The sequence below is a fragment of the Macaca thibetana genome, chromosome X (assembly GCF_024542745.1).
Source record: "Macaca thibetana thibetana isolate TM-01 chromosome X, ASM2454274v1, whole genome shotgun sequence".
NCBI classification, from domain to species: domain Eukaryota; kingdom Metazoa; phylum Chordata; class Mammalia; order Primates; family Cercopithecidae; genus Macaca; species Macaca thibetana.
This window is the reverse complement of record NC_065598.1, coordinates 113,883,186-113,911,103: the sequence shown is the minus strand read 5'-3', so window position 1 is coordinate 113,911,103 and position 27,918 is coordinate 113,883,186. Positions and strand designations below refer to the sequence as shown.

The following is a 27,918-nucleotide window of genomic DNA, read 5'->3' as shown; positions in this document are numbered from 1 at the left end:
AATACACATGTGAAACCCCACCTCTACAAAAAAAAAAAAATACAATTTTTTTTTTTGTTGTTGTTGTTGTTGTTTTTTTGAGACGGAGTCTCACACTGTTGCTCGGGCTGGAGTGCAGTGGCATGATCTTGGCTCACTGCAACCTCTGACTCCAGGTTCAAGCGATTCTCTTTGCCTCAGCCTCCCAAGTAGCTGGGATTACAGGCGCCTGCCACCAAGCCTGGCTAATCTTTTTGTATTTTTGGTACAGATGGGATTTTGCTACGTTGGCCAAGCTGGTCTTGAACTCCTGACCTTGTGATCCATCTGCCTCAACCTCCCAAAGTGACAATTTTTTAAAAAATAAAAAATGTTTAAAATTAAAGAATAAAATAAAAATGAGTCACAGAATAATATTTTTACAGAATTAAAACATAACAGAATGTATATCCACAAAACAGATGAAAACTATAATCTAATATTTCAAAACTAGCTGAGGTATATTAAAAAAGTTACATGATATGAAAAAAAGTAAACAATGTAGAAGAATATATTAAAAGTCAATATAAACAACTCAGAAATGGGATGACAAAACTCACAGGAGAATTAAAAGTAAAAGAAGGCCAGGCGCAGTGGCTCATGCTTGTAATCCCAGCACTTTGGGAGATCAAGGTGGATCACTTGAGGTCAGGAGTTCGAGACCAGCCTGGCCAACATAGTGAAATCCCATCTCTAATAAAAATACAAAATTAGCCAGGCGTGGTGGCACGTGTCTGTAATCCCAGCTACTTGGGAGGCTGAGGCAGAAGAATCACTTGAATCTGAGAGGTGGAGTTAGGAATGAGTCAAGATCGCACCACTGCACTCCAGCCTGGGCAATGGAGTGAGACTCCATCTCAAAAAATAAAATAAAATAAAAGTAAAAGAAAATAATCATTTCAAAATTGAAGACTAAGCTAGAAGAAACACAGGGCAAATAAACACAACATATCATCAGATAAGACCTTAAAGAAACAGATAAAAAGTAGGATTTTTTAACAAAAACGAAATGAAGGTGGATGAAAATTATTCAAGAGGATGTGAAAGGACTGAATGGGCTGGGTGCAGTGGCTCACACCTATAATCCCTCAACTCTGGAAGGCCCAGGTGGGGGAATAACTTGAATCCAGTAGTTCAAGACCAGATTGGGCAATATAGCAAGATCGCGTCTCTAAAAAAAATTTTAAAATTAGCCAGGCATGATGGCACACGCCTGTCCCAGCTATTCAGGAGGCTGAGTTGGGAGGATTACTTGAGCCCAGAAGTTGGAGACTGCAATGAGCTATTATGGTGCCACCATACTCCAGCCCAGGCAACAGAGCAACACCCTGTGCCAAAACAAAAAAGAAGATGTGAAAGGTCAAAGAAAACACGGGAACAGAATAACTAAAATCTATAAGTGAAGAAACTTTTACTAAAATTTTAAAAACCAGATCTAAAATTACATACTGAGAAAGCACACTATATACTGCAGAAAATCACAACACCAACACGTATTCTGGTAAAATTATTGGACTTTGAAGAAAAAAATCCTTTGACAACCAGACAAAAAGACCAAGTGTTTTAATACAGGAGGAAAATTATATTGTCTGCTGACTCTGACAAAAACATACTATGCCAGAAGAAAATGGATGACACATTTAAGATACGCAAGGCAGGACGTATGAGCCATGGATTTTATATCTTGCCAAAATGACTTTCAATGATAAAGGTAGCCAATTCCATCAATTGGTAAATAATTCAGGAAATGCTGGTCCCATGAATCCTTCCTGAGAAAACTTTCGAGCTTCAAACAACCCAAATGACTGGAGCAATGTTGACATAAAAAATGGTAGTGAGCATCAAGTGTATCTCCACACATTGAAGTAAGACTCAATGAGGGATCTATATGAGGACACCCACAATGGAGATGCTCAACAACTTCAAAAATGGAGAGCAAATGGGGAGAGTATATGGAAAAATAGCTTTTCAAACATCATTTAAAATTATTTTATAATATATCAAAAGTTCAGAAATTCTTTTAATTCTCATTTGTTATATTCAAATACAATTCAAGATGACAGTGTTGGCCGGGCGCGGTGGCTCAAGCCTGTAATCCCAGCACTTTGGGAGGCCGAGGCGGGCGGATCACGAGGTCAGGAGATCGAGACCATCCTGGCTAACACGGTGAAACCCCGTCTCTACTAAAAAATACAAAAAACTAGCCAGGCGAGGTGGCGGGCGCCTGTAGTCCCAGCTACTGGGGAGGCTGAGGCAGGAGAATTGCGTGAACCCGGGAGGCGGAGCCTGCAGTGAGCTGAGATCCGGCCACTGCACTCCAGCCTGGGCGGCAGAGCGAGACTCCGTCTCAAAAAAAAAAAAAAAAAAAAAAAAAAAAAAAAAAAAGATGACAGTGTTATTAAGACATATAGTAAAGGTTCCGTAAGTATGACCTATTGTTATTGTGGTTGCTATTACTCCATTTATTACTAAAGATATTTCAGTTTCCCTATGTTGTTCACATATCATTAAAGATAGTTTTATCTGGATGACAGGATTAAGAGTGATTTTGTTTTTCTCTCTTGATTATCTCTAGTTCTAATTTGTCTATACTAAATGTATATTGCTATATATATATATATATATATATATATTTTTTTTTTTTTTTTTTTTTTTTTTGAGATGGAGTCTCATTCTTGTTGCCCAGGCTGGAGTGCAGTGGCTCAATCTCGGTTCATTGCAACCTCTGCCTCCCGGGCTCAAGCAATTCTCCTGCCTCAGCCTCCCAAGTAGCTGGGACTACAGGCACGCATCACCGTGCCCGGCTAATTTTGTATTTTTAGTAGACGAGGTTTCGCCATGTTGGCCAGGTTGGTCTCGAACTCCTGACCTCAGGTGATTCGCTTGCCTCAGCCTCCCAAGTGATCAGGAAAAAAAAAAAAAAGTTAAAAAATGCATGAAAGTATAGTGGTGAAGTATATATATATATATGTGTGTGTGTGTGTGACATGGATTTTTCATAAATTAAAACTGTATAACTATTAAAAATGCACCCTGAAAATTACACTTTTGCTTCTGGGCATTAGACCCAACACTTGGCTGTGCTGAACAAGAAAAAAGCAATTTGTTTTAATGAGGTGAACACTACAACAGAAGGGGCTTTTCAGAATACATTAATCTTTCTGATTGCCTTTTTTCATCCCCAAAATTGGAATTACTCTCATTTCCACCCTTTATCAACACAGTGGCCTTTTCCTGAGTACTGCTTCTATGAATATGTCCATGTGAGGTAAAAGAAATAAATGCAATGGCTCTTTCCTGCTATTCAATTATGTGAATTATACACCTGTCTAATTTTAAAACCCTTTGAACCACTTGTAGGAAAAAATAAATCCACACAATTACCAGTCCAAAATTCAATCCTTACTGCCAATTTTAAAAACAAAGTAATCAACAACAGAGTAATGGCCAAAGATGAAAAACATCATAGATGAAGAAAATCAGTGATTAGGGGGCTTACACAACTGGTTTTCAGTTGGTAATTATCTGAGCCCAGAAAAACAGCATGTTATATAGGCTTTTACATTTTAAAGGCATAAATTTGGTAGTACAACGAAACATCAAGTCTCAATTTAAGATTACTTTCAAGATTTGGAAAAGATGTTTTCCAGAGTGGATTGCCTATAGAAGTGAAGACAGCTTCATGTACCTTAGCCCCATGCAAAAACACTGGCCTTGGTATACAAGTCTACCTATTTCATGCCCCAGTCTTTAGATTACCATTCAAAACAGAAAATTATACAAAATGAATTGTAGATCTCCACACCTTAAAATCATTGCAACTTGAAAAAGAACAAGTTGAGGCTCGGCATGGTAGCTCATGCCTGTAATCCCAGAACTTTGGGAGGCCAAGGCAGGCAGATCTTTTGAGCCCAGGAGTTTCAGACTAGCCTGGGAGACATGGCAAAACCCCATCTCTACAAAAAACAAACAAACAAACAAACAAAAAATAGCTGGCCGTGGTGGTGCACGCCTGTAGTCCCAGCTACTTGGGAGGCTGAGGTGAGAAGATCACTTCAGCCCAGGAGGTTGAGGCTGTAGTGAACCATGATCGCACCACTGCACTCCAGCCTGGGCAACACAGTGAGATCCTGTCTCAAAAAAAAAAAACAATAAAACAAGTTGAATGTGGTGGTATGGAGAGGAACAACTTGGTACTATCTGAGGTGTCTATTAATCTAACTCCTCACCTTAAAAATTGACAAAGGGAAATAATTAAATATGCATCTTGTCTTTTTAGTAGGAACTAAATTTCAGAACAACTAAAGAGCTCAGTTGATGACTGAAAGCAGCACTTTATAGATAAGTGCCAGCTGATAAGTGTAGAAATGGGCCAGGCATGGTGACTCATGCCTGTAGTCCCAGCACTTTGGGAGGCTGAGGAGGATCGCTTGAGCCTAGAAATTGGAGATCAGCTTGGGCAACATAGTGAGACCTCATCTCTACAAAAGAAATTTAAAAATTAGCTGAGTGTGGTGGCACATGACTATAGTCCCAGCTATTCAGGAGGCTGAGGCAGGAAAATTGCTTGAGCTCAGGAGGTTGAGGCTACAGTGAGCAGAGGTTGCATCACTGCCCTCCAGCCCCAGTGACAGAGCAAGATCCTGTCTCAAAACAAACAAACAAACAAAAGTAAATGTAGAAATGACAGAAAGAGAAAAATTGTAATATTCAACCCAACCCCTAAGGAAATTACTGATTCAAGCAATGATATCAACTGATGTAAAAAGCATTAGCCGAAGACTTGACAAGGTGCTAGCATAACACTACACAGATTATCTGTGTTGAAGCAACAGGGGAAATAAGTGCAGATGGCAGGAGGGGACATGCTATTATCACCTTAAATATAGTGGTCAATCTCAACCACTGTGTTAGTGGTCAGTGGTGAGACGACTGGATAATATCTGTCTCCTGACAATTTGGGCAGTTGGAAATACTTGAATATGGACTGAGTATTAGATGAAATTAAGGAATTAATAATTTTTAAAGTACAGTGATGCTATTTTGACTATGTAGGAAAGCATTCTTAGTTTTTAAAGATAAACACTGAGGCTGGGCATGGTGGCTCACGCCTGTAATCCCAGCACTTTGGGAGGCCAAGGCAGGCGGATCACCTGAGGTCAGGAGTTTGAGACTAGCCTGGCTAACATGGCAAAACCCCATTTCTACTAAAAATACAAAAATTAGCCAGGCATGGTGGCACCACCTGTAGTCCCAGCTACTCGGGAGGCTGAGGCAGGAGAATCACTTGAACCTGGGAGGCGAAGTCTGCAGTGAGCCGAGATCCTGCCACTGCACTCCAGCCTGGGTGACAGAATGAGACTCCATCTCCAAAAAGAAAAAAAGATACACACTGAAGTAAAAAAATAATAATCAGCAGTATTTGGATGTTATCCCCATGTTTTAAAAAGCTCCTTTCTGATCAGGAATATAAAAATGGCACAATGCTGAAAATAAGAATTGGTTTCCAAGAAGCAGGGGGAGAATAGTTTTTTTTTTATGGATAAAAGAAATGCAGATAGAGAGGAGAAGCAATTCCCTCTGCAACTCCCCTTACCTCCCCTCAATATGGCCAACAGCCCAATTAGTCATAAGGAAAAGGCAAATAGCAAAGCAACAGAAAGAAATGCTGTTGGCCAAAACGTTACTACAGTAATGAACAAAACATCATCAAAACACGAGTAACTTTAAGGAAAACTATACTGAAGATTTAATTTATTTATGGCCATAACTAAAAAGTTGTCCTATAAGAACAACTACTAATGGTGCAGTGTGGAAGAAAAGAGTGTTTAAAAAAGAACAAAGATTATTTATTTGGATTGGAAGTTGGTAACTTTGGGCTATATGGGTTCTAGTCCAGGTTTTGCAGTTGCCTCTCTATGTGACTGATAGAGTTTGGATATATGTCCCTGTCAAATTTCATACTGAATTGTAATCCCCACCGTTGGAAGTGTGGCCTGGTGGGAAGTGTTTGGGTGATAGGGATGGATCCCTCATGGCTTAGTGCTGTCATCACAGCAGTGAGTTCTCATGAGAGCTGTTTGTTTAAAAGTGTATGGCACCTCCCACCCCCTCTTGTTCCCACTCTCACCACGTGAGATGCCTGCTCCCCTTTCACTTTCCACCATGACTGTAAGCTTCCTGAGGTACTCACCAGAAGCAGATGCTGGCACCACAGTTCCTTTGAAGCCTGCAGAACCATGAGCTAATTAAACCTCTTTCATTTATAAATTACCCAGTTTCAGGTATGTCTTTATAGCAATACAAGATTGGCTTAAAACAGTGACAGTCCTTAAGAAACTTCTCTGTGGCTCCTAATGTCCCCATCTCGGGAGATGAGTGAGAATCTCGAGTTTTGAACATTTATAATTAAAGGGAAATAGTTAAACATGTCAACATCCACCTCATTAGATGACCTCTAGGGCTATGTTCATTCAATAATTCAATGATGCTAGAAGTAAAAGAATATGCAGCATATGCCATTTGGTTAAAAGCAGACATAAAAATTTGTTCTCTTACCCTTCCCCATCTCTGGAATTTTTATTATACTTTTAGTTTTAAAGAACTGATTTTGTTTAATGGTCTGCAATGGACAAAACAAAAATACCTTGTGCTTTTAATGGCCCATATTGTCAGTATACCTGCGTCACCAAATTACAGAATTATCTGACTCATCGGGACAGAAACAACATATTATCCTCTAGACAGCAAATTGAAAAAAGCAATTTTCCCATCTCTGAGAAAGATAATTGATCTGATTTTGCTGTCAGTGTTACCATCATTCACTCTATTACTCAGACTTGAAAACTTGAAATTATTTTTTACTCTCCCTACCTCTCATCACCCACACAGACTCACCAAATCATAATGAGTTGATTTCCTTTAATAATGTCTCTTACGTCAATCTCCTCTGCTACCTCCTAAGTTCAAGTCCCTATTATCTCTCAGACCTGGATGACTACAGTATTTTCTTTTTCCCTTAATGACTTGTACAGGGTTTCTTTTATTATAAAAGTAGTACATGCTCACTATAGGCAATCTGGAAATTTTAGAAAGGTAGAGAGAGAATAATATCAGTTACCCACAATCCCTTTGCCTAGAAATGATCATTCATTCAGACCCATTTCCTTCCCCTCATTCTATGTATATATTAAAGCATTTTTAATAAAAATTATGATTGTAATACACATGTTTATAGTCTGTTTCTTACTCCTGTATCTTGAGTATTTTGTTATAACATTAAATGCCTTGAAAACCTAATTTTAATTTTTTTAAACTAATTCTCAATTGTTATGTTTCACTGGCTTCTAATTTTTCATGTTAAAAGCAAATGCTGCATTGACCACTCTTGTGCCACTGTTGGATTATTTCCTCAAAATTGGTCCCAAAAGTATAATCATAGGCTCAAAGATTCCTGTTACATTTTACCAGTTTGCCCTCCAGAAAGGATATCTATCATTTTACAGGCCCACCAGCAGCAGTGCATGAAAAGTGCCATTAATACACACAAGACATGCCAATATCTTCCCATTTAAAGCTATTCATAATATAACCCCAAATCTTTTTCTCAGAAATCCCCTATCCCAACCCTCTACTTCTGTCATACAGACGTCTTAGAAGATGGTGAGGTTCTTCAGGACAGGCATTCTATCTTACAAGAGGCAATGCAGCCTAGTAGAAAGACCAAGAGAAGTCTAGCATAAGACAGCCCTGGGTCAAATTCTACCTTACCACCAACTAGCTGTGTGACTGCAACTAAATTGTTTAACCTCATTGGGGCTCCATTTCCTCATCTGTAAAATAATACCAACAGCATCTTCTCCACAGGGTGGTTATGAAGATTCAATAAGGTAATATAGGCAAAGCACTTAATACATAATAGTCTGACACATAGCAGACTTTCGATAGCTGGTTAAAGTTGTTAGAGTACAATTCCCAACCTCCAGCATCTATCACAGCTGGTGAAATGACGTAAGAGACAGGGGTAAATATCTTTATCAGTGATTTTCAAAGTGTGGTCTACAGACTCTCTTAGCGGGACATGGATCATCTGCGGGCTCCTGTTAAATATGCAGAGTCCTAGAACTCGTCCCTGACCTGCCAAATCAGGTCAGGTCAGGGGATTGGAAGTAGGGTCCAGAAATCTGTATTTCTTATAAGCACTCCAGTTGATTGTGACTCAACTAAAGTTGGAGAACCATAGTTATCATACTCGCTCCAGATACGGCATACAATGTCCTTATCAGGTACCTAACTTCTGGATCTACATGCCCTGACTCCCAGGGTCTGGCAGAGTTATCTACTGTCTGTGAAGATGACCTGGTGAAAAAGTGATCCAAATGAATCCTCCTCTGATAGCATATATGCCTCTCTGCCTTCCTTCCCTAACCAAATATCATCACTACCATTGAGAATTGCCCATTATTACAATAATTATTTGGGAATTAAAGATAAAAATAAATTATCATCAATAGTAATACTAATCACTAACACTTATTAAGCACTTACTATGTACCAGGTAGGCTAAGCAGTTTCCATTTAATCACCTGTTGGGTATTAAATTAATTTAATCCACATAACAACACTATGAGGCAGGTGCTATTGTTACCTCCGTTTTACTAATGAAAAAATTGAGTCACAGAGAAGCTAAGAAAATTATCCAAGGTCAAAAAGATGGTAAATGACACAGCAGGGATATGAATCCAGACAATCTGACTCCAGAAACCAGGCTATTATCTACTATGCAGTACTACTTCCCTAAATTAACTGCCCTATGCTTGTTATTATTCCTTTAAGATATACATAATGATAATAATATTTATTTCACTTAGTGTTTTTATTATTTCAGTAGGGTGGATGATAAAGTTGAAATCTAACTTTAGTTGGATTTATCACAGAAGCCTCAAACCCTTTTGTTCCCATAATGTCTTAAGTTTTCTAGCCACAAATTCTAGCATGAGAGTCTGCAGGAAACCAACTATAACAGTTGGGGTAGGGCTGCTCCATTTCTATGTCTCTGGAGTCTAGCCTTCCAAGAAACAACATGAACACAATGCATTTCAATTGCTTACCCTATGTTTATATATCCCCACATCAAGTTTTTTAAATTATCCAAGAGTCAGAAGGCCTGCTCATTAGGCTAGCTTTATAAAGGAGGCCCTCCCTCCTGCATGTTTTGATAAAATATGTCCCCTAACCAGAGAGAGAATGGAGTCCAGTCATATAAGATGAGCAAAGTATTCTGAAGACTTCTTCACTGGTATGCATGGCCTCAGATACTATATTTTAAATCAGCTCTTCTTCAAATTTCTAAAAATAAATTGTACTTTAGAAGAACCAATTTCAAAATGAAATTCTGATACATGCTACAACATGAATGAACCTTAAAAACATTATGGTAAATGAAATAAGCCAGACACAAAAGGACAAATATAGGAGGTATCTAGAATATTCAATTCATAGAGACAAAAAGTAGAATAGAGGCTACCAGGGGTGGGAGGAATGAGGGGATGGGGAATTATTGTTTAACAGGCACAGTTTCTATTTGGGATGACGAAAAAGTTCTGGAAAGAGATAGTGGTGATGGTTGCACAACTTACAAATGCATTTAATGACACTAAACTGTATACTCTTTTTTTTTTTTTTTTTTTTTTAAGAGAGTCTCGCTCTGTCACTCAGGCTGGAATGCAGTGGCATGATCATGGCTCACTGCAATCTTGAACTCCTGGGCTCAAGGGATCCTCCCACCTCAATCTCCTAAGTAGCTGGGACTACAGATGCATGCTGCTGCACCCGGCTAATTTTTATATATTTTGTAGAAACAGGATCTTGCAAAAAAATACAGAAATTAGCTGGGTGCAGTGGCATGCTGTCCAGGCTGGTCTCAAACTGCTGGCCTCAAGTGATCCTCCTGCCTCAGCCTCCCAAAGTGTTGGGATTACAGGCGTGAGCCACCATACCCAGCCTGTATACTTAAAAATGCTTAAAATAATAAATTTTATGTTATGGATACTTTACCACATTTTTTTAAAATCCCATAGCTTCCAAAACAAAACAAAACAAAACAAAACAATTTTAAGCCCCATGAAATCTGTTCTTACCAGAGTATCATCATTCTGGTCTCCAAACATTTCTTTAAAAATCTTGCCAGGATCAGGAATTGGAGGGAATATAATGATCTTGAGCCTTTAAGAAAACAGAGACATTTTGATTCAAACCTTCCAGTCCATAGCAGTGTCCCACATAAATACCACCATATTAAAAGAAGGCACAGACAAAAGACATGGTACACAAGTCATCTTTATTGACAAGGCAGTTGTGAAGAAATTTCTAAAATAGGGTACACAAAAATCAATGTTCTAAGGTCATTAAGTTCCACTCTTGCCCATAGGTGGAGCACAGGGGCCATCAGAATAAGTGAATTACTTATACCCTATCATCTAAATAATAATGCTGCTCTACTTTTAATAGACCAGATGGGCACTTGCTGTGTATAATTTTGAAAAAAAAAAATAATCTTCTGAGAACAGGATACATTCCTGTTTCTTTTTTCTTCCAACTTTTCTCCATTTTCCAATCTTATAGCACCCTTTAATGGGCTTGCCTCCATCTCCCAGTGAGTGTCCATGGATGTGCCCCCAGGATTCAGTCTTTTGTCTTCTTGTCTATCTCATTCACTTTATGAGCACTCCCTTCAGTCTTTGGGCTTTAAATCCATTCACATGCCGAGGATTCCCAAAATTAGATTTCCAGCCCAGGCCTCTCCCTTCAACTCCAGATTCATGCACACAATCGCTTATTTAACATCTTTATTTGGATATCTAATAAGCATCTCAAACTTAACATGTGCAAAACTGAAGTCCTTATCTTTCCTCAAACCCAGCTTTCCTCACAGTCTTCTCTGTCTCAGTAAATGGCACCAGCATTCACTCAGTTGCTCAAGCCAAAAATCTAAGAGGTATCTCTGAATCCTCAATTACCCTCATACCTCCACAGACAGGCAGCTATCAGCAAGTCTTATCAATTCTACTCTCAAAATATATACTATTTCTGACCACTTCTTGCTATCTCCATTGCTAACCCCATAGTATAGGTTATCCTCATCTTTCTGCCAAAACACTGCAATTCCTCTGAACTACTCCATCTGCCTCCACTTTTGCCCAAGTCAGTTCTTCACTCAGCAACTACAATGATCTTTATGACAGTAATTCAGATCATGTGCCAACTCTGCTCAAAACTCTCCAATGCTCCTCATCATGCTTAGAATAAAATCGCAGTTCCTTGCCATGGCCTGTGTGATCTGGTTGGCCAACCTCTGTCCTCACTCGCTGCTACTCTCCACCTTGCACTCTCCACTCCAGCCAAACAAACCAAGTGCATTTCAGCCTTGGGGACTTGGCATTTGCTGTTCCCATGGCCTGGAGTGCTCCTTCCTTGAATATCTGAATGACTCACTCCTTTACATTATTGGGAGTCTCTCCTCAAATGTCACTTCCTCAGAGAGGAGTCTTCTGGCCATCCTACGTAAAATGCACCTCCCTAGCCGTACCCCGGTACTGTCACTTATACTTCTATGTGAAATCATAGTATTTGTTATTTATTTTGTGTGTCTGTGTGTATGTGCGTGTGTGTATCTTTCCCTCTAGAATGCAAATGGGGACTTTGTCCTGTTTACTGCTGTAACTTTAGCACTTAGAACACTGCCTGGTTCACAATTAGGCACTCAAAAAATATATATATATGTTGAATCAATGTTGAAATAATGATAAAATATTGGTTCTGGATCTAGCTTAATAACCTTATTCCAACCTTAGTTATTTACTGCAAGAGCAAATAACAGTCCTATAATGAGATAGAGAAAATAATACCTTCTCAAGGAATGGATACCATACATTCATGACAACTTGATGAAGTTCTCTTTCCCACAATATTAAGTAGTAGCCTGCTTTGTATTAATACTAGACAGTCATTTTATTAGTAATGGTCTCCATTTCTAAAACTTCATTCCAAGAACTACTGACTAACTTGATAGATTAGGTATTTGAAAGAATATTAAGTGAACATAGGACCTATTCAACAATCCTAAACACATGCAAAGGGAGCCATGCTTGAGCAGGGAGCCCTGGAAAACTAATCCAACGCATTTTTCATTAGAAAGTGGGCATAGTGGCCAGGTGTAGTGGCTCATGCCTGTAATACCAGCACTTTGGGAGGCTGAGGAGGGTGGATCACTTGAGGTCAGAAATTTGAGACCAGTCTGGCCAACATGGTGAAACCCTGTCTACTAAAAACACAAAAAATTAGCCGGGCATGATGGTGGGCACCTCTAATCCCAGCTACTCGGGAGGCTGAGGCAGCAGAATTGCTTGAACCCAGGAGGCGGAGGCTGCAGTGAGCCAAGATCACACCACCGCACTGCACTCCAGCCTGGGCAACAGAGACTCCATCTCAGGAAAAAAAAAAAAAAAAAAAAAAAAGAAAAGAAAGAAGAGAAAAGAAAAGAAAAAAGAAAAGGAAAAGAAAGTGGGCACAGTAATACTTCCTTGTCATGTCATGCTCCCAAAAGCTACTTACAGGCAACATGCTTCTTATATACTGGGCAGACATAAAACACAAGCACTAAGAGTAATAACCATAGCAAACAGGCTATCAGAAACTGCAAAACCTGCCTGGGCAGCTACCTTACCTTTTTAGGTAAAGCAGAAGTACTATGATTGCACCTGCAACGATGACTGGAACAATGAGTAACATGGTTATGTAGAGTGTGGAATTGCGCTTCTTACCTGGAGAATGAAAAGCAAACAGAAGAAAGACTTGAGAAATAAAACTCTTTTAGTAATAAACCAAGCAGCAATTCCATTAGCTAGTAAGATCACAAATATTTCTGCTCCCTCCCCCAACCTATTTTCCCAAACTCTTCAATTATCTTATCTTCTGTTAAATTAATAGTTTAAAAAAAAAAAAAAAAAAGTCCTCCTCTGGTGCCTGAACTTCCCTGGGTGAACAAATACCTAAAAGATTACCTGAAATCAGGATATTTTTAAAAAGACAAATATAAGCTTTATTCTCTTTCAAAAACTCAGAGACTAGGGCCTGGAACCATATTGATTAATTTAATCTGAATCAGAATCCCTTAAAATTGATGGTCTCATTTAAACTTTTGTTTGTTTGTTTTGGTTTTTTTGAGACAGAGTCTCTCACTCTGTCACCCAGGCTGGAGTGCAGTGGCACAATCTCAGCTCACTGCAACCTTTGCCTCCACGGTTCAAGCGATTCTCCTGCCTCAGTCTCCCGAGTAGCTGGGACTACAGGTGCACACCACCACACCTAGTTAATTTTTGTATTTTTAGTAGAGATGGGGTTTCCCTATTTTGGCCAGGCTGGTCTCAAACTCTTGACCTCAAGTGATCTGCCCGCCTCGGCCTCACAAAGTGCTGGGATTACAGGTATGAGTTACTGTGCCCAGCCTCATTTAAAATTTTATAGAAATAGACTAACCATTCTAAAAATGACAAAATACATGTTGTTTTCAACTACATAGTAAAAAAATGTAGTAAACTCTCTTATTCAAAATAGAGGAGGGCTGGGCTAGTGAGCTCAAACATTCATAACAAATAAAAATTTCTCTATGTACATATAATAATGTTTTCATAGCCTAAAATCACTATTCAAAAACTGATAGTAAAATTATGTAGTGTTCAGAAGTTGGAAAGCCAACACATTGGAATTATCCAAGTTTTTTTTGGCATATGTAATAATGGCATAGAATGTCTTAAATCATGATTGTCCCAGAAGATCTGAGACAGATGTCAGTGACATGCACATTGTCCATTGTTCAGTAACTTTCAAAGAACTAGAACAGACTAAACTATGTAAACTATTCAATACAATTCGATATTTCTTTTTTTTTTTTTTTTTTTTTTTTTTTTTTTTTTTTTTTTTTTTTGAGACGGAGTCTCACGCTGTTGCCCAGGCTGGAGTGCAGTGGCGCGATCTCGGCTCACTGCAAGCTCCGCCTCCCGGGTTCCTGCCATTCTCCTGCCTCAGCCTCCTGAGTAGCTGGGACTACAGGCGCCCGCCACCGCGCCCGGCTTTTTTTTTTTTTTTTTTTTTTTTTGTATTTTTAGTAGAGACGGGGTTTCACTGTGGTCTCGATCTCCTGACCTTGTGATCCGCCCGCCTCGGCCTCCCAAAGTGCTGGGATTACAGGCTTGAGCCACCGCGCCCGGCCACAATTCGATATTTCTTAACTGATTAAAAAAAAAAAACAACTTCAAGATCTTGCACTGCTTTGAAGGAAGGAGTATAAACGAATTAGTAGTAACTGGAAAATAGTTATAATAGACAGCAGGCACTGAATAATTCTGTCTGACAAATACCAAATAACTGCTTTTAGCAAATAAACTGGTAACATATCACAAAGGGTTTTTTTAAAAGTTCTTTTAAGCTATTTTGCCATGAAAGATTTTTTTAAATAAAAATATTCCTTCTTAGAATAACTTTAAACATTGATATTAGTCAATTGATAAAATCAATGGAATGATTTTAGCTAAGACTTTTAACATTATCTCAAAGATTCAAATAATTTTAAGATTCTAGTTTACATATAAAACTATATATGCCTTAGTATTGATTCAAATATGATTACTACAAACGTATCTCATTGGAAAACATAAAAATTTTTTTCCAGATCCAAGAGAAAAGGTATGAATGAAGCCCTTTGTAAGTGCGCACATGCGCGCGTGCACACACCCAAACACACAAATTAAATGATGAAGAAGACTGAGCCAGGAGACACAGATGTGACTAGGGAAAGTACTTTCCCTCAGAGATCCCTTCCAGCTATCTGATTCTACAGTTCCCTCTGAAATGTACAAACTGGCCTCACATTTTCAAGTTTCTACACAGGATCTGGTAAAGTTTGCCTGTTTGCTTATACTAAAATATCAAATAAATCAACACAAACCCTGTCCTACAAATCTGTACACCAACTAGTTTTCCAGAGATAGTGATTTTTTTTAATTTAATTTTTTTGAGACACAGTCAGTCTCACTCTGTCTCCCAGGCTGGAGTGCAGGGGCGCAATCTCGGCTCACGGCAACTTCCGCCTCCCAGGTTCAAGCGATTCTCCTGCCTCAGCCTCCCGGGAGCTAGAACCACAGGCGTCTGCCACCATGCCCAGCTTATTTTTATATTTCAGTAGAGACAAGGTTTCACCATGTTGGTCAGAGTGGTCTTGAACTCCTGACCTCAAGTAATCCACCCACCTCAGCCTCCCAAAGTGATGGGATTACAGGCATGAGCCACAGCACCCAGCCCAGAGATAGTGATTTTTAAAAAATTCATTCCACAAGTCATTAGAGCGTACACAGGTCATTTAAGGCAGAGTGCCAGACCAAACCTGCAACATTATGGTGTCACTGTCCCTGGGAACAAATTACTATCTGAAAAACTGGACTCAGGTGACTGCTTCAGGCCCAACCTGGTTCAGGGTAGTGATTTCCAAATTTGAGAGAATACGAGAATCTCCAGAGGAGTTTGTTAAAACACAGTTTCAAGCATCTCACCCCAGCATTATTGTGTCAGAATCTCGGGTTGGTGACTCCTCATCTATCTGCATATTTAACAAATATGTTCTCCCACACCCCTCCATGCCTCTGCAGACAGTTTGTGGGTCTCTCTCCATCCCAACCCACCCACCCCACAAAGGAAAGAAAACCACTGTACTGTAGTGGGAAAAGCTTTAGCCTTAGCGTCAGGAACCACTTGCCAGCTGCCTGATCTTGACTGAGTTATTTCATGTTGCTAGGTCTCTCAATCTCTTCCTCTGGTAGGGGTTGAAAATGAGTCTCTATAGGGATCCTTTCCACTCTCTGACTTGGAGAACCTAACATGGCAACTCAGTATGATGAAGGAGGTGGGGAGAGTTTGCAAGGATGTTTCACTCTGCAGTCAACCCTCCACCACCAGGCAACAAGGTTTAGCAGCCCCCAAGAGTAAGCGGGTAATTCCCTCCTCTGGTACCCTCATTCACAAAGGGAGGAAAAGTGAGGAGAAGTTGGAATAGGATGAGGGGCAAAGGGGGGAGGCTGAAAGAAGCTTGCAACAGTTTTGGCAAGAAGCAGGAAGGGTCATTGGAAAGCTGGAATCACCCCTCCTCCCCATTGTCGTCATCGTTCTGGTTGGTCCTGGTAGCAAATGTAGATGATCAGCATGACAAAGCCGGTGAGGATGCAGAGGAAGCTGATGATCAGGTAGGCGATGCCCAGGAAGGGGTTCCTGCCACCCATCCACAAGATGCTGCTGAAGATGCGGAGCTTGTGGCCGCCAAATGCACGCATCAGGTAGTTAGTTGTAGGTGATGTTGACACAGTAGACACCCCGTAGTAGCCCAGCTGAGTAGTTGCCCTGGTGGATGTCCGCATACAGCTTGCGGAATGAGGGCAGCGCTGCTATGTGCATCCACACCACGAAGTCTTGGTTGATGAAGCCGGTGTTGTTGGGGATGGGGCTGAGCTCGTCGTAGACCAGCCGGTGCCAGTTGGGCGGGAGTGCCGTGCCATGCAAGGCCAGTGCCAGGCTGCCGTTGACCAGTGGCGGGTTGCAGAACTTGATGGGATAGTTGTTGGTCTACCAGGCGATGCAGGTGCAGTGCGGTAGTGCGGCACCTCCACGTAGGGCCCGCCGGCCGGCGCTGGTGTCACAGCGAGGAGGAGTCGTTGAAGAGGCTGTTGGTAATGATGGTGCAGGGTGCGCAATGGGCAGGCGGCGCGGTGGGTGCACTCATTGACCGGGTGGTGCAGCGTGCTGGGCAGCTTGCTCAGCTGCGCGTTGTCATGGACATTCCATACCACCGGTTGTTTTGGTAGAAGTTGGTCAGCACGTAGTAGGGGTACACGGGGCCCTGGAAGAGCTCAGGCAGTGAGAAGTACCAGGCGCATGAGCAGGTGGGCGGTGGCGCACAGCCCTGGCCAGCTGCAGTTCACACCGAGCAGTTGCTGGTGCCCGGGCTGCCAGTGTAGTTGTACTCCAGCTCCTTGATGCTGTTGGAGGAGTAATAGAAGGCCAGGCCCACGTAGAAGAGCTGCAGCGTAATGCTGGCCAACAGCAGCGGTTGCCAGGCGGGGAAGCGCTGCCGCGTGAATGTGGTGGTGTTGAGCTGGTGGGCACCCCCGGCTGTGATGCTCCAGGTCATGGCGGCTGCATGGGCTGACCAAGAGGGGCCCAGCCACGGGACGCTTCCCCTGTGCACTGGGCGAGCCCAGGGGATCCTCATGGGGCGGGTTTCCCCGCCCGCTCAGGTAAATCGGAAGATCTTAACTAGTTTTAAACACTATTAACAAAGATGCTATATTAAATATGTCATCTCATTAACAGTGACTACATATTTTACTGGTTACTTACCACTACTAAAATACCTAAAATAATCCTAACAACAACTACTATTATTCTTAAATAAGCACCTACCATACGTCTGATACCATACTGGGTGGTTTTGCATGCTTATCTCATATATATGCTATAATGATAGCATTATCTCCCATTTAAGCAGATGAGAAAGATAAGGCTCAGAGAGGTTTAGTAAGTCATCCAGAAGGATTTAGTAAATAATGGCATCAGGCCTCAAATTCCAGTTACACTGTGCAATTCCAAAGCCTGCCTTGCTACATCTAACATATAGACTGTCGTTTGTCTACATGCATATTCATTTTTCCCACTAGGTCATGAACATCTAGAAAGCATCATCAAGGCCTGGCACCATTGTTTTAGGTAGTCACTAAGATTTCTCCACATGATTCCTGCCTCCTGATATTCATACCCTGGTGTAATCTCCTCTCCTTGAGCGTGGGCTAGACGAATTGACTCACTTCTAAAAAACGGAACAGCAGCAGTAATGGGATGTCATTTCTAAGGTTAGATTATAAAAGACCATGGTTCCCATATTAGGTGTTCTCTCACACTGTTTCTTGCTTGGATTACTCACTTGGGAAAGCCAGTTTCCATGTCAGGAATTAGCTCTATGGGGAGGTCCAAGTGGCAAGGAACTAAGGGAAGCAAATTACCACAAATTGAATGGCTTAAAACAACAGAAATGTATTATCTCACAGTTTTGGAGGGCAGAAGTCCAAAATGAAGGTGTCAGCAGGGCTATGCTCCCTCTGAGGGCTCTAGAGAAGAATCCCTCCTTGCCTCTTCCTAGCTTCTGGTAGCTCCTGGGAATCCTTGGTGTTCCTTGGTTGTAGCTGCATCTCTGCAATCTCTGCCTCCATCTTCACATGGCTTTCTTCCCTGTGTGTCTGTGTGCCTCTGTGCTCTGTGTGGCTGCTCTTTTTATAAGGACACTAGGCATTAGATGAAGGGTCCACTTTAATCCAGCATGACCTCATCCTCACTTGATTATATCTGCAAAAATCCTATTTCCAAATAAGGTTACATTCACATTTACCAGGGGTTGAAACCTACGAATATATCTTTTTGGGAGATTCAATTTAACCTGCGACAGCCTCCATCCAGCAACCAGTGAGGTACTGAGGCTTTCCAACAACTGTATGAGTGAACTTGGAAATGGATTCTCTGTCCCCAGTCAAGCCTTCAGACAGATTTCAGTTCTCATTGCAGCCTGACTACAACCTCATGAGACCTCCAGCTAAGCTGTGGCTAGACTCCTGACTTCTGACTTACCGAAACTGTGAGATGGTAAATGTATGTTGGTTTAAGCCATTAAACTTTGGAGTAATTTGTTATGCAGCAATAAATAAACTAATACAACCATGCCTGGCACATAACTTGTTGAGCTTCTCAATTAATAGAGAATTGGCTACCTCAACAACCTGTTTGGCTCATATACAGCTGTTTAAAAAGTTCTTAAGTTGGTTCTGTGTTGCCCCTTGGAGACATAAAAAGTAAAGCCTATTCCTTCTTGTACCTGACAATACCTCCAATATTAGAAATCAGCAATCATGACTCCTCAAAGTTACTTTACCAATTGTTCCTTGCCAAGTTTTGAGATTCTTCAACATCCTGATTACCCTTTCAAAGATAGATTCTGGTCTGCCAAGGCAACTCCTTTAATGTGTTGCCTTGGAATGGAATACTGCACAATTCTGATGTGGCCATAGCTCTGTGCCCCAACCTGCAGCATTCCTTTCCGGGTGCTCCACTTATCACTCCTAAGATTATATTTGCCTTTTTGACACATTTAAGGTTACAATGTTGAGTCACATTGCACTTACAGTCAAATAAAGCCCTGTATCCCACCCCACCACACACACATCCATAAAGCACAGGTCTTTCCAGTCCAGTACTTGAGCCTAGCTTGCTCAGCCTTTCAATTAATAAATGATTTTTTTTTCAAACTTAGATACAGGTTTCTCTCTATTAAATGGCTCCACTCTTGTTTCTGCCAACCACTTGTAGGACAGTCTCTAGTACTGTACAATGTGCAGATTTGATTATGCCTGCCTTTTTTTTTTTTTTTTTTTTAATTGAGACAGGGTCTTACTCTGTCACCCAGGCTGGAGGGCAGTGGTACAATCTAGGCTCACTGCAACCTCCTCCTCCCAGGCTCAAGAGATCTTCCCATCTCAGCCTCTTGGGTAGCCAAGACCACAAGCGTGCACCACTATATCCGGTTAATTTTTGTATTTTTTGTGGAGATGGGGTTTCACCATGTTGCTCAGGCTGGTCTCCAACTCCTGGGCTCAAGCGATCCTCCTGCCTCAGCCTCTCAAAGTGCTGGGATCACAGGCGTGAGTCACTGTGTGCAGCCTATGCCTGCTTTCTATATTTTTGTTCAGTTTGTTAATAAAAATGGAAATGAGATAGAGAAGAACACAAAACCATTTGGATTATGGTTTTCTAAAAAACTGTATACGTAAATTAACCCTGCCTGGGTGATTTGAAAGTGATTAAAAAGAAAATAAATTTCAATTGTAAGTACTCTTTTCCTCACATCAAGAGAGCATGACAGCCCCTTTCCCCGGTCTATTTTCTGCTTCAGCTTAGTTTTTATGCATCAATGTTTTACATTTTAATAAAAATTCTGTTCTCTTACCTATACTCATTTCTTGGCTCCAATTACTCCAGAGTTTGTCATCCTCATAGCATAACTTATTTGTTTTGACTCTTATTCTGACTGTGTTCAAAGTATCAGGAAGAACACCAGGGACCATGAAACAAGATGTATTCTTAGGCATAAAATAAAAATACACAAGGAATATTACCAGCTTATTCTTTTTCACTGTTATTGAATCATAATATAATTATCTGCCAAATTCTGTCTATGATTAAGACTTGGATTGCAATTCAAATTATTTTTGACTCTTCAAAAAAATTGGCAATAACTCATGGAACAAAGTAATTTGTTTTTCTCAAAGCAGCTCATATTTATGCTATGCTCCACCCCCAACTGCTGTAAGTCTAAGCCCAAATAGTTAATGTTGAATTTACTGACCTCCACATTTCTCTCAAATTCTGGATTCTGACATTTAGCCTCTTGGACCTTGAAAATAAAAATAAATAAACAAACTAATGAGTTCTAAATGTTTAAAAACCCATTTTCCATCGCTTAGTCACTTCTAACAAGCTTTCCTTTTATCCTATTAAAAGATGATCAAGAACAGTGAAAAAAGGTTGGCCTTTAATAAATGGTGCTGGGTCAATTACATATGCATATGGAAAAACAAACGAATCTTGACCCCCTACCTCGCACTACTCACAAAATCAGTTCCTGATATACTGCAGATTTAAATGTGTAAGATAAAATAAATTAATAAATACATAACTATAGCAAGCTTTTAGATGAAAACATAGACTATCTTAATGACCTTGAAGAAGGGAAATATTTCTTAAACAAAACCAAAAAAACCTCCCATATTAACCATAAAGGGAATTTTTAAATAAAGTCATCTATATTAAAATTAAAAACTTTTGTTGATCAAATGACACCTTATTAGGGAAATAAACAGGCAGTGCATAGAGTGTGAGAACATATTTGCAATTTCTGACAAAGGACTTGCATATATATTTTTTCTTACCCTACTAACTAATAAGGCAAAGACAGAAAACCCAATTTAAAAAAATAACTGGCAAAAGACTTGAACAGGCACTTTACAAGAGGATAAGCAAGTTGTGAATAAACATCTGAAAAAGTGTTCAACATCACTGGTCATGAGAAAAATGCAAATTAAATCCACAAGATAACAATACACACACTTACCTGACAACAACAAGTGTTGTGAGAGGATATGAAGCATCTAGAACTCACAATTTCTGCTTAGTAGTGTAAACTGACACAACCATCTAGGAAAACTGTTATTATCTGTTAGAGACAATCATATGTAACCTTATGACCCATGTATGCCTATATAAATGCCCCACACAAATGTACGCACATGTGTACCAAGAGATAAGTATGTGAATGTTCATAAAAACTCCATTCATAAAACCAAATTGGAAACTATCCAAATGTCCATCAATGGGATAATAGATAAAGTATGGTATATTCACACAATGGAATGAATGTAATGAGAACATACCATCTACAGCTATAAGAAACAACATTGGTGAATCTCATAAACATAATGTTGAGTGAAAAAAAGGGCAAACACAAAAACGTACATTCTGGGCCAGACACAGTGGCTCATCCCTGTAATCCCAGCACTTTGGGAGGCTGAGGATGGTGGATCACATGAGGCCAGGAGTTCTAGAGCCAGGAGCCTGGCTAATATGGTGAAACCCCGTCTCTACTAAAAAATTAAAAAAAAAAAAAAATAGCCGGGCGTGGTGGCGCATGCCTGTAATCCCAGCTACTCCGGACACTAAGACAGAAGAATCGCTTGAACCCGGGAGGCGGAGGTTGCAGTGAGCTGAGATTGTGCCACCACACTGCACTCCAGCCTGGGTGACAGAGCAAGACTCTGTCTCGGAAAAAAAAAAAAAAGGAAAGAAAGTACGTTCTCTATAATTCCATTTATATAAAGTTTTAAAGTAGCAACAAAATCAATCTATGGGATTAGAAACCAGGATAGTAGCTGCTCTTCAGGAGGATAGCAACTGAAGGGGATTATGAGGGGGCTTCTGTGGTGCTGGTTACATAGGTGAAAAATCATTTGTGAAAAATCATTGAGCTATAGGTTATGATTTGTATAATTTTGATTGTGTATTGTACCTCAATAAAAACTTCTAAAAAAGAGACAGGGAGCGAGAAACCAGTGTCCCTTGTTGAGAGTATAAGATATAAAACGTGACTGGGTTGGAGAAAAGAAAGTGTAATGCAAAATTCTCCTCCACATAATAAAAGTCACTTGCTGTCTAATGTAAAGAGAATACTAATTTCCTTAAATGCAAGTATTTCCAAAATGGAGTAAAAAACACATGAAAATCTGTTTGCTTAAATAGTCAACTTCTATCAAAGAGATGTTTAAACTTGGAACCAAGACCAGAACACACAGCTATTATTTTTGACATTCAATGTCATTCACTAAATAGTTCCTACCAGCATGTGTGAAGAGCTGAGAGGCCAAGCAAATGATGAAGGGACATCCTTTCAATATTTCATACAGGGGTTGAGAAAAAAAAAAACCCACTCAGGGGGCTAGTATACCCTATTACTGGCCATTTAGAATAGTAGACCTGTTGGGGAATCACAAGCGTCAACTACCAGTTGAGGGATCAAGTTGCAAATTGATGTCCCTCCTCCCCTGGACCATCTCCCATATACAGAAATTGCAAACTTGGCGAATCAACCTATAGATTTAGGTCTCTAGGTTCTTGTTCAAATGTAAATCCCCCTGCATAGTTTACTGGCTATTCAGAGACCACTAAGAGAAGGAAAGTCAGGGCACCCAGAAGATAGTTTGCTGGGAAGGTTGAGGGGTGGGGGGTGGTCAGAGACAAGTTGTTCCTTACTTCATAATTCTGTCATGAGCTACCTCTAACCATAGCCCCCATGTGATAGTACCAGTTCATGTTCCCACTTACTTCCCCCTCTTAAGTGTAACACCAGACAAAATAATTCCTCCAAAAGGAAAAAAAAAATTCTAAGCAGCAGAGCTCAAAATCTGTGAGCACACAAAAAACTGATGACATTCTACATCTGCTAGGAGAGAGAACATTAAACTCAAGTGTACAGAGTTAATTCCAAATAGAAAATAGTTCTGATATAGGTAGATAACTTCCATAGTGTATGTGTTCTCTTCAGTTCAGAAGTTTGTAAAAAAAAAAAAAAAGTAACTCAATTCAATAATAATATATTAAATGATGATTATGCACATGATGTTATGCTAAGTATTCTTGGTCAAAGTTAAATACATGGAAACCAACCAAACTTTGAAGTGTTACTGAATTATTAGCTGTGTGGCTTGTAGCAAGTTACTTAACCTCTCTGAGCCTTAGTTTTTCAATAAAATATAGGTTAAAATAGTTTCTATTTCATGGGTTGCTATGAGCTACTGTATGAAGAAGCACATAGAAGTGCATCTTTGTAGCACTCCATAAACACTTAATGAATGACAGCTATTGCTGTTAAGAGGAAGTATTGAGGTGGTGTCTAGTGGTTAAGAATCTAAGTTTTAGAGTTACAACTTTGGTTAAATATTGATTCTACCACTTACTAGAAATGTGACCTTAGGAGTAACTAAGTTTTCTTATCTGTAAAATGGAGGCAAAATAACAGGACCTAGATCCTTAGGATTATTGTGAGGATTAAATGAAACAATTCAGATACAGTGCTTATTAAGATACCTAGCACATAGTAATCACTTAATACATGCTAGCTGCTATTTAGTAGCAGGAACAGCACAAAGTAGACAGCACTCGACTTTCCTACAGGAGTCTATATTTTCTTTCTTTTTTTTTTTTTTAAATACCAACTTTTAAATTCTGAGGTACATGTGCAGGGAGTGCAGGTTTGTGACATAAGTAAATGTGTGCCATGGTGATTTGCTGCACAGATCAACCCATCACCCAGGTATTAAGCCCAGTATCCATTAGTTGTTCTTCCTGATGCCAACCCATCACCCAGGTATTAAGCCCAGTATCCATTAGTTGTTCTTCCTGATGCTCTCCCTCCCCCGCCATACCCCCACAGGCCCCAGTACGTGTTGTTCCCCTCCATGTGTCCATGTGTTCTCATCATCCAGCTCCCACTTATAAGCGAGAACATGTGGCATTTGGTTTTCTGTAGTTTATATTTTCAGTGGAGAGAAAATGCATACATGTGATAGGTTAAACAGCAGAAAATAATTGAGTGGCAAAATGAATACTATCTCGGGATTTCAGACATGCATCTCAGGATTTCAGAAAGGAGAGAACAGTAAAGACTGGAGTAAACAAGTGTATTTCAGTTTTCTGATAACTGCTTTTGTTGTAAATTCAAGCACCAACCCCCTTCCACATGGAAGCCCTTAGTTTTTTCCCTTTGCTGTATTTCCTGGGGCACTTAATTTCTGGTACTAATAATGATTATTATATTTCAGCAGAAGGATTCATAATGCAAATGCCCAGAAGAGCATTTGCTGTTCTGTTCTGCTGTGGACTTGGTCACTCCCTCTGGAGTTGGAATTACAGCCTGTCAACACTGGCTTATTTTAGCAAGCATTTTGAAAGTTCCATGACAAGCTGAAACAACTGGACCAAGGAATTTACCCACGTGCGAGATGCTAGGCTCCTTTAAAAGCCACTATAAAACACTTCACTTCTAACCTCCAAAGCTCAAACACACAAAGGGTCCAGGCAGGTAGCACACAAGTGAGTGGTGTAGTCTTCATGGTCCTAAGGCGCCATCTTATGGACATACACTCTTAAGGTACTATGATTTAAAATCTGGGCAAAAAAATTCAAATCTAGTAAACAAAGAAACAAACAAATCACGACTTTGTGCTCCAAACAAAAAAAGTGTGAGGCCCTAGTTTGTGACCTTTACCCTAAAGCAGAACAACTGGACTGATGTCCTGAGATTATAGCACATTCTGGTCAGTGTCCTACAGGACCTCTAATTAGCATGTTCTGCATTTGATTCTGAATAGCATACAGGCACATAATCCAACAAATATTGACTATTCAAATCTGATTACTTTAGTTGCCACAAACTCCAAGAAAACAGAATGGTATTATCAGAGCCTCCAAAGTGTCCGCATGATCTGATGTCTGCCTATTGCTTAGACATCTCTTCCTGCTACATTTTGACCACACCACCCACCCTTCTTTCTGGTCTCTCACACATGCTAAGCTCATTCTTGCCTCGGAGTCTGTATCTGCTGACCCCCTACACCCAGATCTTCACATGGCTAGTGTCTGTTCATCATTCTGGTCTCATCTCAAATGTCATTACCTCAGATGATTTCCCTACCTAATATTCTCTCTGGTTCTCCCAGTCACTCTACTACATCAGCCCATTTTATTTTCTTCACAGCACTCATGCTCTGAAATTAGCTTGCTGATTTACATACGTTTTCTATTATGTAGGATTCATGAAGAAAAAAAACTTGTCAGGTGTCACGTTCACTGCCTTACCCCAGCACACAAAAGAGTGCTTGGCATATGGTGAACATTTAATAAGAACGTGTTGAGCACATGAATTACTGTTTAATAGGCCTTTTCAACAGGCTTACAGATGAATTAATAAATGGCTTGAAACTTGCAGCTGATACTATTATACCATAAATCTTCAAATCTTCCACCATGCCTTATTTTAGACAAGAAGTTTCATTACCATCATCATCATCATAAGTTGACAAATGTAAGAGCTATGTTTCATTGATATTTCAATGTAAGAAATTCAAGTAAAAGAAAAATAGCCAAATAAAAACAATAATTTTAAAATCTTACGGAGAAAACATTATGTGTCTCGGTTTGGCTGTTATTGACTTCTACTTCATAAAATAAGCATCTGCTAATAAAATTCTGTGGATTCTCCCATTGTACATGTAGGTCACCATTGTGGAAGGAGAGGTTTTTAATATGTGGAGGATCAGGTTTCACTGAAAAACAAAAATAAAACACAAGTAAGCTTCCAAAGTTTGATTATACACACACACAGTCTATGGATTCCACATTCATGAATTCAACCAACCATGAACTGAAAATATTTTTTAAAAAATATCATCTGTGCTGAACATGTATAGACTTTTTCCTTCTCATTTATTCCCTAGATAATATAACAACTATTTACATAGCATTTACATTGTATTAGGTATTATAAGTAATGTAGAGATGATTTAAAGTATATGAGAAAATGTGCATAGGTTGTATGCAAGTACTATGCTACTTTTTATCAGGGACTTGAGCATCCATGGATTTTGGTACCTTGGAAGTTCCTGGAAGCAATGCCCCACAAATACTGAGAGACAACTGCATATATATGTAGGGTTCATAAAGTTAAATCAAAACAGAGCTAATGCATTTAGTGGCCTTTCATGATCAGATATATAGTTTTAGAATTTCTGATTAGCCACAATTATGGAAGAAGTTTATTTAAAACTGCGTAGTAAAATGTATTTAAGGAACATATTTGGGATATCTAGCAGATGATATGAACTCTGACCTGCATCTGGTTAGAAAATGGCCAGGGTATAATCAGGACATCTAGATGCAACATAGAGAATAAAGAAGGGCTTGGATCCAGATGTACTTCCACCTGATGAGTAATAAGGCACCAGCTACAAGGGGCTTCCCTAGTTGTCACTTACTAACGCCAATCAAAGACCACCATTAAAACATTGGCTTAGTCTCTGACACACGCTGCAACATAAATGCACCTCAAGGAAATTATGCTAGGTAAAACAAACCAGTCACAAAAGACAAATACTATATAAATCCACTCCTATGAGATATCTTAAGTAGTCAAATTCATAGAAACAGCAAGTAGAAAGGTGGTTGCCAAGGGCGGGGGGGGGGGAGGGGAAATTAATGTCTAATGAACAGAGTTTCGGTTTTGCAAGATGAACAAGTTCTAAAGATCTGCTGCACAACAATGTGAATATACTTAACACTACTGAACTGTACACTTAAAATGTTTATGATGGTAATTTTAATGCTATGTGTTTATAACCACAATTAAGAATAAAACACTTTGGGAGGCCAAGGTGGGTAGATCGCTTGAGCTCAGGAGATTGAGACCAGCCTGGGAAACATGGCAAAACTCTGTCTCTACAAAAAATACAAAAATTAGCCTGGCGTGGTGGCACACGCCTATGGTCCCAGGTACTCGGGAGGCTGAGATGGGAGGATAGTTTGAGCCCGGGAGGTCAAGGCTGCAGTGAGCTGTGACCACACCACTGCATTCCAGCCTGGGCAACAGAGACCCTGTCTCAGAAAAAGAAAAAATAATTTATTTTTTAAAAAGCATTAGCCTGGTCAATTTACTTTTTCAGGAGTCAGTTATACTTAAGACCAAGCAATAGAAGATAATGGGTAATTAACAGAAAACAACTTGAAGATATCATCTTCTATTTAAGAAGGATCTTCCTTCTCCCTTTATATCACCATTAATATCCAGGGAGAAAAACAGCAAAATAAGCCTTAAAAGGTCATTTAAGATAACCTGCCAAACAAAGAAAAGGGCTCTGCTTCAGCTTACCCCACTGGGCAAAATACTCCAACCTCACTCTCTTGGCCTACAAAGTAAGCTGACTTTGGTACTCTATTAGAATTCACTTCTATGACTATCTTAGCCAGAATCTGAGCTCCCAGTTGGGATATTTCAACAAATAACCCATTATGCTTATGGAATTTGCTTTAGCAATTTACAAAATGTGTTAATACGCTTTATGTCATTTGGACCTTATGGCAATGTTTTTAGATAGAGATTATATATTCCATTTCACAGATAAGGAAATATTTGAAGGGGGTTTATATGCCTTG

At 39.9% G+C, this 27,918-nt stretch overlaps 1 protein-coding gene and 1 pseudogene across 2 annotated transcripts in view; both read right to left on the bottom strand.

The window, feature by feature from the left end:
• Positions 1-27,918, bottom strand: part of IL13RA1 (interleukin 13 receptor subunit alpha 1) — a 66,595-nt gene that overhangs the window by 7,021 nt on the left and 31,656 nt on the right. Inside the window, exons 6-10 of the mRNA XM_050776106.1 lie at positions 25,885-26,036; positions 20,510-20,557; positions 20,111-20,243; positions 12,743-12,839; positions 10,158-10,242 (exon numbers count right to left, since the gene is read on the bottom strand). Coding sequence (XP_050632063.1) covers positions 10,158-10,242; positions 12,743-12,839; positions 20,111-20,243; positions 20,510-20,557; positions 25,885-26,036 — 515 coding nt within the window. The remainder of the gene's footprint in view (positions 1-10,157; positions 10,243-12,742; positions 12,840-20,110; positions 20,244-20,509; positions 20,558-25,884; positions 26,037-27,918) is intronic.
• Positions 15,733-20,102, bottom strand: LOC126946109 (cell cycle control protein 50B-like; annotated as a pseudogene). Its single transcript, XR_007722585.1, has one exon. The product of XR_007722585.1 is annotated as a cell cycle control protein 50B-like (transcript).